General features: G+C 38.8%; 2 protein-coding genes across 3 annotated transcripts; one reads left to right on the top strand and one right to left on the bottom strand.

Annotated features, from left to right (window-relative positions):
* Positions 1-1,844: 1,844 nt before the first annotated feature.
* On the bottom strand, positions 1,845-3,281 carry LOC131701578 (protein BTG1-like). The gene is made up of 2 exons (XM_059000313.1): positions 2,728-3,281; positions 1,845-2,493 (listed from the first exon to the last, which is right to left on the bottom strand). The coding sequence occupies exons 1-2, from the start codon at positions 2,873-2,875 to the stop codon at positions 2,144-2,146; spliced, it is 498 nt and encodes a 165-aa protein (XP_058856296.1). The 5' UTR covers positions 2,876-3,281; the 3' UTR covers positions 1,845-2,143.
* A 1,355-nt stretch (positions 3,282-4,636) lies between these two features.
* On the top strand, positions 4,637-11,832 carry LOC117414026 (ATR-interacting protein). 2 transcript variants are annotated; one of them, XM_034023625.3, is made up of 14 exons: positions 4,637-4,889; positions 5,806-6,163; positions 6,278-6,360; positions 6,607-6,777; positions 7,164-7,282; positions 7,424-7,587; positions 8,002-8,061; positions 8,231-8,357; positions 8,515-9,222; positions 9,983-10,125; positions 10,328-10,419; positions 10,648-10,722; positions 10,954-11,215; positions 11,385-11,832. In XM_034023625.3, exons 2-14 carry the CDS (start codon positions 5,821-5,823, stop codon positions 11,453-11,455), a joined length of 2,418 nt encoding a protein of 805 aa, XP_033879516.3. In that variant the 5' UTR covers positions 4,637-4,889; positions 5,806-5,820; the 3' UTR covers positions 11,456-11,832. The 2 variants fall into 2 exon arrangements, with proteins under 2 accessions (XP_033879516.3, XP_058855752.1); XM_058999769.1 differs by lacking the exon at positions 4,637-4,889 and adding an exon at positions 5,185-5,238.
* Positions 11,833-11,857: the final 25 nt, after the last annotated feature.

The raw sequence follows: 11,857 nt of genomic DNA, 5'->3' as shown, positions 1-11,857 counted from the left end.
AATCATGAATCGCCTTGAGCTTTAAAGGTTTTTATTGGAAAGGCATGTTCTCTGCTGCAGAGGTCCCTAATGGGTGTGGAAGGAAATTGTGGCGTAACGATAATAACAGGTATGTAGAACCCATGCATGGAGTACACCAGTAGGTTTGAGAGGAAGGAGCTGGCGTTAGCAAGGTTTTTCATGACTGATGAACTGGTTTGCCTGGTTTGGAGCAGGAGCATTGAAGGTGTGAGAAGCAAAACATCTGTTACTGTTAGCACATCGTCATCCTCAGAGGTTGATGTCAACCTTTTTGTCACAGTTTTAAAAAAAGACCTGCAACAAGTCTGATTCTAGTACTGGTGTTACAGTTAATAAGGTCCCACCTAAGCCTTACACTCAGGTTGTATGCAGTGTGATGTCAGATTCCTGTTATTGTGATATCCCACAATAATCTCCGTCAACAGATGTGCAACAAGCAGTACCACCCAATAGTAATAACTGTGTTTATGTAGGACGACATCCTGACCTTTCAAAAAAAATGAGAGAATAGCAAGGGCAAGGGAAAACGGGATGACAGGCATAACATCCCGCACTGATGCATTAATCAAGGGGTGAAAACCCACTTCTTCTCCAAACCTTTTCTATTGAAGCCTGGAATTACTGCCTTCTGAGCTTTACTAACAGCTCTATGACCTATATTTCAGTGTCAATTTAATGGGTCCCTCTGGAAGACTGGGTCCTGGACAAATGTCCTGGGCATGCTTCCCTAATTCTGGTCACAATGGTGGTCTATTCCCTTCCAACTGTGACACAAATATTTGTTTCTAATGGGATTTGACAACCCAGGGTGATTATATAACCTAGCAGCTCCAGGTTACTGTTTGCACACCCCTGACTTCCTGTCCTCTCTTACTTCCCCCACCTGCGTCCATCTGTCCGATAGCACTTCATGGTTTATAAAGCCAATCCTTTTTGGATCACTGCTGTTTCTGCCTTATGCACCTCACAGCAGGAAATCCTCCCATTTCCTTTCATTCAATCTGAAAGGAAACTGAATTGATTAACTGTCTGCCTTTATAATTTCTGTATTACCTGCCTGATATTTCAGCTTCTACTCTGAAAAGCCCCTTCCTATCTTTTTTCCCCTAAGTTTTCAATTAACATCACTTCAGACTATATTTGATACTTTACTTTTACACTTACTGTGCTTTTGAGGTGTTTTATACCATCTGAGGCCAGTAGACAAAACCAGATAGCAAGATATGCTCTACCTCTGTGTCCTGTGGCAGTTTTTAATTGAAACTAACATTTTTATTTTATTTTTTCCAAAAATACGACTAGAATGTTTTTTTTTTTTAGTTCTGTTCTGGTATGAGGTACGCTACTGATATGCAGCACACACATCAATGATATGAAATTCAAGAATTAGAGAAGTTCCTAAGATTTGCACGGTGTGTATATTGGATGTGGTTTCCAGGTTTCTCTGCCAACTGTTTATACAATGCACCTGAATTTGTTTTGTTAATGTAATTTACCTTCCCGTGATGTTCAGTTGTGACTATATTCTGCAGGAAAATACATTTAAAAAGGTTATAAATCATTTTAAACAAATCTACAAATGTTATTATAATGTTAACAATTAATCAAGGCAAAATTAACATGCAAAATAAATCACTGTTTAAATGAAACGCCTCTGTCAAACTACACTAAGAGCTCTTTTCAATTCCCATATGTAGTATATAGTAGGATTAAATATGAATTTGATAAATATACCTATTAGTAGGTGTTAGTGTTTTGAGGTAAACATTTCTTGCAGTACCAATACCCAAGTAATGCAGGAAACAAAATACTACAGCTGTGAATACAATTCAAATTTGGTCATTTTATTACAAATAGCCAAGAATGTTTTTAAAATATAAATCTGTAAAACACATTTTACCACATGACTGTACATGTAATTTATAATATACAATCCAGGAAAGTTACAATGCAGCCAAAAGACCGCCTTTATACAATAGTCCTTGGCCACAACAAACAAAATGTTGGCAGTACTACTAAAATCTTTAATGTCTAAAGAAAAGGGGAACAACAATTACTACATTATCAAATAAGGGCAAAATACATACAGAACTGTACAATAACAGTATTGTAAGTAAAATGGTTAGCTCGAAACTGTCATCATGTTGAAGGCTTTGGAAGAGTCCGACCTTCCGATTCTCAATTCCCCCTTACAGCTGATCCTATCCAATGCGTTCCCGTTCATCGCCGTTGGCGGTACTGACTCGTAAAGGACACAAATTGATCCATCTTCACCTATTCGGTAGGAAACCTCAAATGGGTCGACCCAAAGAGTAAGTTCACTGGGTAAAAGAGAGAAAAGTTGCTGGCGGTTGAGTCCGATGGCGCAGGCTGCTTTTCCTATCAAGGGATCCATTTTGTGGTTGATCCTTATGCATCGGTATCCCGAACCCCTGCACGGAGCCTGTGGGAACCAGTGATGCTGGTAGTGTTCTGTGGACAACAAATACATAAAACCGTTAAAAATATATCAACGTAAAATTTAAAAGCACTTCAGAAATAAACAAATCGCGTTGAACACCCTTAATGCTGCAGAAAACATTCACGGCTTATGTGTATGCACTGGAAAACAGTCGACTGACAAATGAAATCCGACGCGCTTCCGTAGAAGTCACTCACCTCTCCATATCGCTGAATGTATAAAAATGTGTGTTTTTGTTTTCTTACCTCCCAAAGCTGTTTCGAGAGACTGACTAAACTGTTGGAGTCGTTCGTCGGAGAGGAGCCCAGTTGTCCTCAACAACCTAGTAATAAACCCCACAGCAGTAGAGATCTCCGTCTTCATTTTATCGAGAAGGTAATCTGTATTTCTCATCAGCCGTTGAAAATCAAAAAAATATATTATCCGCCTTTTCAGATCGAATTGACATTTACAAAAAAAAAATCAGTTTGGAATGGCAACTATTATCAAGAGATCAGTAATGTGTGTGCTTTTCTTTGAACCCTCAAGAATTAACAAGCAAGGCCAAGCGACTTTTTTTTCCCTTTGTCCAAACAAAGCGACAAAACGGTACCCCAAAAGCTTCCTAAGAAGCTAAATCACATAACAACGGAATGTACAGACTTTTTTTTTTGAAGGAGACTTGAAATTTAATGATCAAGTTCAAATTTTAAAGAATGAATTTTGATTTAATACGGAGAGTTTCTCTCCACACGTCAACAGCAAAGCTCGGGGTAACCTCCTCACTCTCATAAGGCTTCAAACAATCTCTCTCACTCAGCTGGTAAACATTCCTGCGCGTCACAGCCCCCAGCAACCAATCGAATTGTGCCGTTTTCCGTGGCGTCACAATGCTTAATTTACCAGCTGGCGCGTACGCAAACAGCACTGCAGCCCAATAGTGTATCCACAACACGGGTTTCTAAAGCTGTTGTAGGAAAATTAAATAATAATGTACATGATTTAGGGGTTATGTGTACAGTTGTTTATCTGTTTTTAAAAAAGCGGTTAAATATATGTCGAATCTGTATTACAAACGTAGCTTGTTTTTTTTTTAAACCAATAAAATGAGATATCTTTCAAGAAATGTGGAAGGATACTGAATTAAAATAAACCAATTAAGGGTGAAAATATAGTACAGCCCATGACTCACAAAGAAAGACCTAATTTGTTATGGTAATTTTAAACACTTGTATTATGGGTGTATCTGTTGTGTAAATAAGAATGGACTGTACTGAAAAGGCTACCTGTTTAATATTTAAAAGCTGATTGTTTTTGCCATCATTGAGAACTACCTTCTTGATCTAGCGACTGCAAGGAGGATTATATCTATTAAAACAGTGTCTACCCTTTTTTTTATGGAATTCTGGCAAAACATATTTCTCTTCTTTAACCAATTGCATTGTATGAAATAAAGTACAAGCAGGCAGGTTATAGAAGGTGCACAATGATCTTGGGGCTGAACAGAGACGGTGTAAATACATGTTTATCGTGATAGAGCAGGATCTATTCATGAACAGGTAGTAGTTTTAAGAGTTTAAACTTTACAAGCTGCTTTTAATAAATAATAATAATAATAATAATAATAATAATAATAATAAACTTCCAGGAATACACTACTGGTTGGCTTCGCAGAACTGAATTAGCACCAAATTCAGTTTTCTTAAGTACAAGATTGAAGATTACCGGGTCTTGAAGCCAACAAGTGGAGTTTTCCCATTCTTTCTTTTGAATGCATCCAAGTTCATATGAAATAATGTTTCCATTTGGTCTTTTAGTAAGTCTATAAGGTGTAGTGTCTATCGGGGTGGGCTCATTTGCATTTTAAGTGCTATGTTTGAATCAGTTTGCAAAGTATTTACTCTTGAATGTATGTATTGCAGATGCATTTCAAACTGATGGGTCATTAGCATTTAAAGACATCAATGCGATGCAACTTGTACGCTAGTTTTCAGCGCCTACATGTAACGTGGAATCCAACGTTCTGCAAAGCTCATAGAATTAGCAGTCTTACATGGACTATATCAACTATACTCTCTCAACCATTTGCGACTTGTCTTTATTTTCTAATTCATAAGAGATTTGTCCTATTTTATGTGCCGTAGATATATACTTGGCCCGCCCAGTTGTACCTATGCTCCAATGGAATGCCTGCTTATTCAGTTCTGTGTTAGAAGCTGTGAAGTGATTCGATCCTGCTACTGTACTGGGCATTTGTTTTGGTTGGTTGCTGCAGATCACTGGCTTTACCTTTAGTCTGGCTTGTCACACGGAATTTAAAAATAATATAAATATTGTTTCAGTGTATGAACAATAATCCCATGCAGAAAGTCTGAATATAGTTAACACAAGTGGGACGTAATTCACTCATCATCTTTTTACAAATCAGGTTAGTATTTTGTACGGTTTAATTATTTAGAAGAAAAATACACTTTTCAGAAACAATATTAGTCTTAGATGTTTCAACAATTCATGCTTAATGTTTCGATAAAGGCTGGCTGCTTTTCGTTATTGTTCCAAAGCTGTTTTTTCTGACAGTACGCGGCCCCTAAATCAAAGTCGTGCAAAGTTACCGGTATACAGTACCTCCTAATGATGGATTCAGAAACTCGTGCCGACCATGGTCTTTCGTGTTATAGAGCGCCCCCTTTCCAAAATAAAGTCACTTGACGTAATTTTAATAGTTGCCCGTCTTGAAGTAAACTCGGTGTTACAGAAATTATTTCTCTGTTTTGCATGTAGGAGAACATTTGAATATTATAAGTTTTAAGCAAGTTTAATTGATTATGTTGCTATTGTTCAGGAGTTACATTTACAACGATAACATTTCCAAAAACGGTTTTAAGTACCTAAGTTTATTATTATTTTTTTATTTATTTTTTACTTTTTGACGAATTTACAATTCTATTTGTATTTTGATCGGATAAATTCAATGGCAATGCAATTATAGAATCTTTATATAAATAGATGCATGTCCTGGTTAATGTGCCACAACTAAATTTGTGTGAACTCATTATGAAAGTTATTTTCCAGAGGCAGCATTTGATTTTCAGAAATGCCTATTTATTTTCTTTAGATATGTGGAATAATACATTTACATTAGTTCCAAATTGACAATACTGGGACATAAATATTGGGAACCTTTGCCCATCAATGGTATTTTAAAATACTGTATTTTGAGGTTCTGTAGTTAAAAGTCACATTTTTGGGGTGGGGAGATGTTGTGAAGTATGCATTAAATAAGATTATGCTGTCTATCTTGCCCTGTTTGTAATGTATGTTTGTCTCCCCTCTTTTTTTTCTAGTTTTTTGTTACCAGGATGTCCACAAACCCTTATGGGAAGAAAAAAAGCTTTCAAGCTGGAGCTTCAGGATTCTCTGCCTCCTCTTCCTTCTCCTCCTCTTTCCAAGGTCCTGCAGGAGACCATGGTACCAGCTTCCCACCAAACAAGCGCCACAAAGGGCCTGATGGCAGAATGGAGCCAGCAGCTGATGCCTTTGTGGGTGACGATGACTTCACACAAGATGACTTGGAGGAAATTGACATTCTCGCTTCCCAGGCATTCAGGGATGAGGGTTCAGTGGTCCCAGATGCCGGTGTGCAGAGCAAACCAAATGCCAGAGCCACTTTTACACTGGGCAACAGTCAACATATTAGCACAGGTGCTGGATTTCATAACTTGGGCAGTAGCACTGGAAACTTAGCTGAAGAATTATATAGGTCTCCGATGTTCTGAACGGAGTGTGTAAACTGACCGTTTGTGATCTTCTTCACAGGGAATGGCAGTACGTCAAGGAAAGAGACAGACCAGTTTGGCTATGAGATTCTTGAAACACACCACTCAGAACTAAAGAGAAAGGTAGAAAATTGCAATTTCAGTATTAATAGAATTTAATTTATATTGTTCTCATTATTTGTGTTCTTTTTTGAAAAGCAAGAAACTATAATTTATAACCATAAAAAATGTAAATACTATCCCCCCACCCCCATATGTCCTGTTGTTGTTACTGGCCAAGTTCTGTGGGTGTATAGTTTTCCTTGAAGCGGTCAAGAAAATTCAGATTTCATATTAATAGTTTTTCTCTGTTTCTTTACACTTGGTCAGTTAAAAGAAGTGGAAGATAAGCTGCTGCTGAAGACCGGTGAAATCAAAGTGCTGCGGGATTCCCTGCGACAGACAGAACAGGAGCGGGACCAGCAGAGGAAAGCTCAACTCCATCAGGAGAAGGAGAAAGCCCAGGCTCACAGTGACAAGGAAAAGGAATTATTGAAAAAGGTCAACCATGCACACCAAGTGACAGACACTTTCCTTGAAGGGCTAGAAGGGCAGAAAACATTGTTATATGTCGGTGTCATTACACTGTAAGAGTGGTGGAAACAGTATAGCCTTTGGACATGCTTTATTACAGACACTGATTCCAAATTAGAATTATTCTCAATATAAAGTATGAAATTGCTAGACTTGTAGACGAAACCATGGTTCCCCCCCTTTAAATTATTACACATTTCTAAACAGTTTAAAGTAAAAAAAAAAAAAAACATAAGGGCAATTAATTCAACTAAAGGTTATAAAACATGCATGCTGCACTTGCTTAACAAATAATAAACTTGTTTGTATGTTGAAGCCAGATTTGTAAAACTTGTTTCCTTGTTGGTTGGCAGGTGCAATCCCTGCAGTCCGAACTGCACTTTAAAGAAGCAGAGGTGACTGAGATGAAAACCAAGCTCCAGAGTTGTGAAAGAGGGACTACATCTGCAGCCGTTTCTGTTTCAAAAATGAGGTAGGCAGTGTTGCAAAAGCATCTGCCTAAGGAAAGGAATGGTATATTGGGCCAGGGTTTCATTTTGTACTGATGGGGAATATCAAGAGGGTTCAACCTTCTCATGCCTCTTTTATTAAAAACATTCATTTGTGTTTTTAGCCCTAGGCAGAGTTCTTCTGGGATGTTGAAGCAGGATATCGTTGCTTCTCCTTTGGCCACTCGGAATTCATTCCTTACCAAGGAGACCTTCAGTGCTGAAATGGCTTTGAAGCACTCACCATTAAAAGTTCAGATGATCAACCTGGGCTGTTCTGCCAAGGAAGGTATTGTTCTGTACACTTAGTTAATAAATTGCATTAAACTCAGCATTAAAGACCACCTGTCTCAGGAGGTCTGACAAGTTCCTGTATTTCCCTAGATCAATCTCCTGGATAAAAAAACATGCTTTGTATGTGTGATGAAATTCAGACCCAGCATGTTATAAACCAAGCATGACCATGAAATCCTTTTTGTAACATCTTAATTGTTAAAATAATCTTCGCTATCAAGAAAAAATATATACATTTTCCTTGACTGTCTGCAATAATATAAAAAAAAAAACATGGAACTAGCATTTATTTAATTCATTATGGCATGAATTGTATCTCCAATGTGTTTGTTTCATTGGTGTTTATCATTAAAATGTGAAGAGTGCAGTACTTAGTTCTGATTTGCTTTAATTTTTCTCTCCTATTTAGGTGAAAAAATATCAGACACAACAAGTTTGTACTCTTCTGATCACAACAGGCATCCTAAAGGTATTAAGTCTTTTTTTGTATCTTTCTTTAAAATATGTTGTGCATTGTCTGATTTTAAATGTGTTTTGTTTTCATTTTCAAAATCAAAATGCACTCATGCCACGCATGGATGGTTTCTCATCTGTTATGACATAAAGAAAATAAAATAATGTATTTTTGTTTTCTTTAGGATCCATTCTACTAAACCTCCTGCTTCAGCATCCCCTGGGTCCTGGCTCTCTAGGTCTGTGTCACCTACTCAGCATCCGCCCGGACGCTCTGTCTGGCTCCTTGTCTCAACACGGCTGCTTCAACACGTAAGCATAGTTATATGTACAGCAATCTTTCTTTGTTCACCTGCTTAACATTAATCACTTTAATTTTACACGCTTCAGCAATACTGTTATTGCACCCCTTGATATATAGTTCTCTCTTTACATATATCGCTATCATTTGTACCAATGTGTTTAATAGTGGTTCATCGTTGAGCTCCAGTGGTTGGTCAACAGAGTCTAAAACAAGCCACAGAACTCACAAGGGTTTCAGCCAAGCACAGAGTCTGGCCATCTCAGGACTTAACATGCTGGCTCTCGACCAATACCTTCCTGACTCTGGTGAAGAATCTCTACAGCCTGGCACACTCAGAAGCCACTCAAGTGCAGTGCACCTTTTACCTATAGTGGAGTATCACATTGGTATGTACTGCTGGGGACTACAAGCAAAGGAGATTTCTGGGAAAAGCCCACTGAGAAGTTGCCAACCGTCTCCCTCCTCTTCTGAAGGAAGTCTTGGCTCCAGTGCTGAAGAGTCCTTGTCCAGCCTTCAGGAATTTGCAGTTACAGCACTGACAGTTCTTTACCATTTAGTTTCCCAGAGCAAGGAGGTTGTACATGCTCTGCTTTCTCATCAGCCAAAGGAAGAGGTTCAAGAAAGCGATGCAGGGGTTGGCAAATTGACAGCAGCTTGTCCGAGCGATGACAAGCCGGGGCCTGCCAGGCTTCATGAGACTTCAAACGAGCCAGTGGAAACTGTGGACCTCCTTCACCCGCTGTTGAAGAAGCTGCTGCAGCTCGCAGATCCAGCTTTCACAAATACTCCCCGTCACAGAGACACTGTGTTGATCCACAGTTGGAAGACTTTGAACATGCTGGCTGAGAGTGCTCCTGAGGAACAGTTACTAAGGTAAATGTTTCCAGCACATTCCCTTAAGAGGTTGTGATATAATTGTTAAACAACAAATTCATTATCGTCCTGTGTTGAGTTAGACTAGACTAGACTAGACTAAATCTAGTTATAATCGGTGAAGGAAATGAAAAATCATCTGTAGAGAAAGAGGAGATGCTAAGTAGGAACTAGTGTTATATTAAGGAAAATTCTTGAATGGTCTTAATCAAAATAATTATAAATGGCGGTAGTCTAGCTGATGTAGTTTGACAAAAGTATGAACCCCTTTAGGTTAAACTTGTAGCCAGAAAGTTCGGCATACTGTTTTTTAGCGTCACCCTCTCAATGAGTGCCTCTTCTCCTCTATCTGCCCCAGTCCCACGACTTGTAAAACAAGTCTTTAGTTGTATCTCACAATGTAACAATTAAATGATCCTTAATATACAGTGACCACGCTCCAGATCTGTGTTATTAGGTATTATAATGGATGTTAATTTTAGTGCCTGATTGATGGCACTGTGAACTTAAGTCCTACAATTATCTTTTAACAAGCCAGCCCCTGGTAAATCTGTCCTGAACCAATTGCACTTATCACAGCATCAATAAATCACATCTAGCCTCTGTGTTTAGTGATAGGAGTTGTTCACGCAGCGGTACGGGAGGAACAACTTGTTAAACATCAAACTCTTGGCTCCTGATTATTGAAATAATGTACTTATTGAAGGTTGTTCTGCGCATGCTGGCGCCCCCGCTCTGAGCTGCGTGGTATTTGTTTCAGGTTCCAAGTTTTCCTTAGCAGCCAGGCTCTGGTGCGATGCTTGTCCCCGGACTCTTCCTGTGCAGCTGTTCAACACGCTGTCAGACTGCTGGCATTCACAGCCACCCACAAAGATGTGACCGCTCAGCTCGGCTCTCACTTAGGTGAGGTCATTTCCACCAAGGGATCCCTCCTGCATGCTAATTTACACTTAGTAGGATTGCAGAAGCTTGACTGCTTTCCTCCTCCTTTTAATATCTGGATTAGTACAAGGATGGGGCACTTCTTCACCTGTAAAATACGCTATTAAAGAAGAATATAAATGTATACAATAAACTTCTTTTTTCTTTTGTTGTTTTTTTTTAGAAGTTTGTCCCTTCCTCACACTATACCAATATGTCACTTCCCGACCTGACAGATCGGCAACTGAGGAACTTTGGATTCAGCTAGAGTTGGAGGTAAAGCTGTTTTTTTTTGTTGTTGTTATTCTGCACATGCTGATGTTGCGATCATCTTCAGGTACACCTGGTGAAACAAAAACCTGTAAGAGTATGTTGTGTTTTCTATTTGGAGAATCTTCAATTACATGTATAACCAACATTTCAAAATAAGGAGCACCATTGCAGTACAGAAACGAGTATCCCTTTGTGTTTTATAATGATTTTGTCTGTGCTGTATTATGACAGGTTGTCAGGTTCTTAACCCAGCTGTGTGCCAACTGGAGGGCTCTGGTTGATTCTCCTTGTCAGTGCAATAGTGAGGTAGGCATTAGCATAGGAAATGCAAAGCAAAGTTAACCTGCTCTCATTGATCGATTTTCTCCATGTGCAAGGTTATGCAACAAAATCAGTCTGGAAGTGTCACGTACAGCTAGTCAATATTTTAACAGCATTTTGGTAAATGCTCCATTCAGTATAAATGTACACATTTCGGACTATACATTAATTGTTTAGTAAATGGATGTAGTGTATTTTCTCGGTTCATTTTGACAGGTTATCAAGACTCTGGTGGTGATGTTGCATCGGCAGTGGCTTTCTATTAGAATGCATGAAAGAAGTATGGAGAGGAGCGGGTGTTTCTGGCTCAGCCCTTGTGTCCAGCTCTTCAGGGAGGGGGTGCTGCTGCTGCACTATCTCTTCCAGAGAGACAAGAACTTCAGCGAGCACTGCCTGGAAGTGCTGCACCTGCACGACCAGGTCATCCCAGGAATCAGAGACACCTTCCGCAAAATCCCACAGCTCATGGAGAGCGAAAGTGAGCGACTTCCAAAAGAAAAGGATTAGATTTTTCATTGAAATTGTATACCGGATATGTTACACTAACGACTCCCTTTGCCTAGCAGTTTATTCAGTGATTTTAGTAAAAATTCACAGCTTATAATTGCTTATAATTGAGATGTGTTTTTATTTTTATGTGCTTTCAGAATTGGCGCAAGAAGAAATGTGCCCTCCCGAGACAGATGCGGAAGACATGGAAGTCGACACTGGACCCTAATTTGACACTAAAGTTGCACACATACCATTATCGTCAATTTCTAAGCTCTGAATTTTTAATTTAGCTTATGTCTTGGCCAAACAACAGTGCTTCTATTTCACAAGCTCACGTTTTCTTTGAACACTTGTTTTACCTTGCAAGACTCTTTGCTTTACCATATCAACTTAGTCTACTTTTATTTTAGGTTACTAGAATTGTGCTTTCTTCCTTGACAACAACATACTGAACTTTGTTCATCAAGTTTTTTTTTGCTACAGTTCCGTTTACACCAAAATGACTTTTCTGCTAGTTACATTTCTTAAATAAACCTTTTGTGAAATAAAATATTAGTTTTGACCTGAATTGACCAGCCTTGTAAAACAGAGTTTTACAAGGGTGGTCATACAGGTAGAGTACAGAAGT

The sequence above is a fragment of the Acipenser ruthenus genome, chromosome 25 (genome assembly GCF_902713425.1).
Source record: "Acipenser ruthenus chromosome 25, fAciRut3.2 maternal haplotype, whole genome shotgun sequence".
Lineage (NCBI taxonomy): Eukaryota > Metazoa > Chordata > Actinopteri > Acipenseriformes > Acipenseridae > Acipenser > Acipenser ruthenus.
Note: the sequence above shows the minus strand (reverse complement) of the source record. Positions and strands in the feature narration are given on the sequence as shown.

Coding starts and splice junctions, on each gene's coding strand:
- LOC131701578 (XM_059000313.1), bottom strand. CDS start 2,875: ATGAGAAATACAGATTACCTTCTCGATAAAATGAAGACGGAGATCTCT. Junction 2,494..2,727: donor TCTCGAAACAGCTTTGGGAG/GTAAGAAAACAA, acceptor TGTTGTCCACAG/AACACTACCAGCATCACTGG.
- LOC117414026 (XM_034023625.3), top strand. CDS start 5,821: ATGTCCACAAACCCTTATGGGAAGAAAAAAAGCTTTCAAGCTGGAGCT. Junction 10,420..10,647: donor GGATTCAGCTAGAGTTGGAG/GTAAAGCTGTTT, acceptor GTATTATGACAG/GTTGTCAGGTTCTTAACCCA. Junction 11,216..11,384: donor ACAGCTCATGGAGAGCGAAA/GTGAGCGACTTC, acceptor ATGTGCTTTCAG/AATTGGCGCAAGAAGAAATG.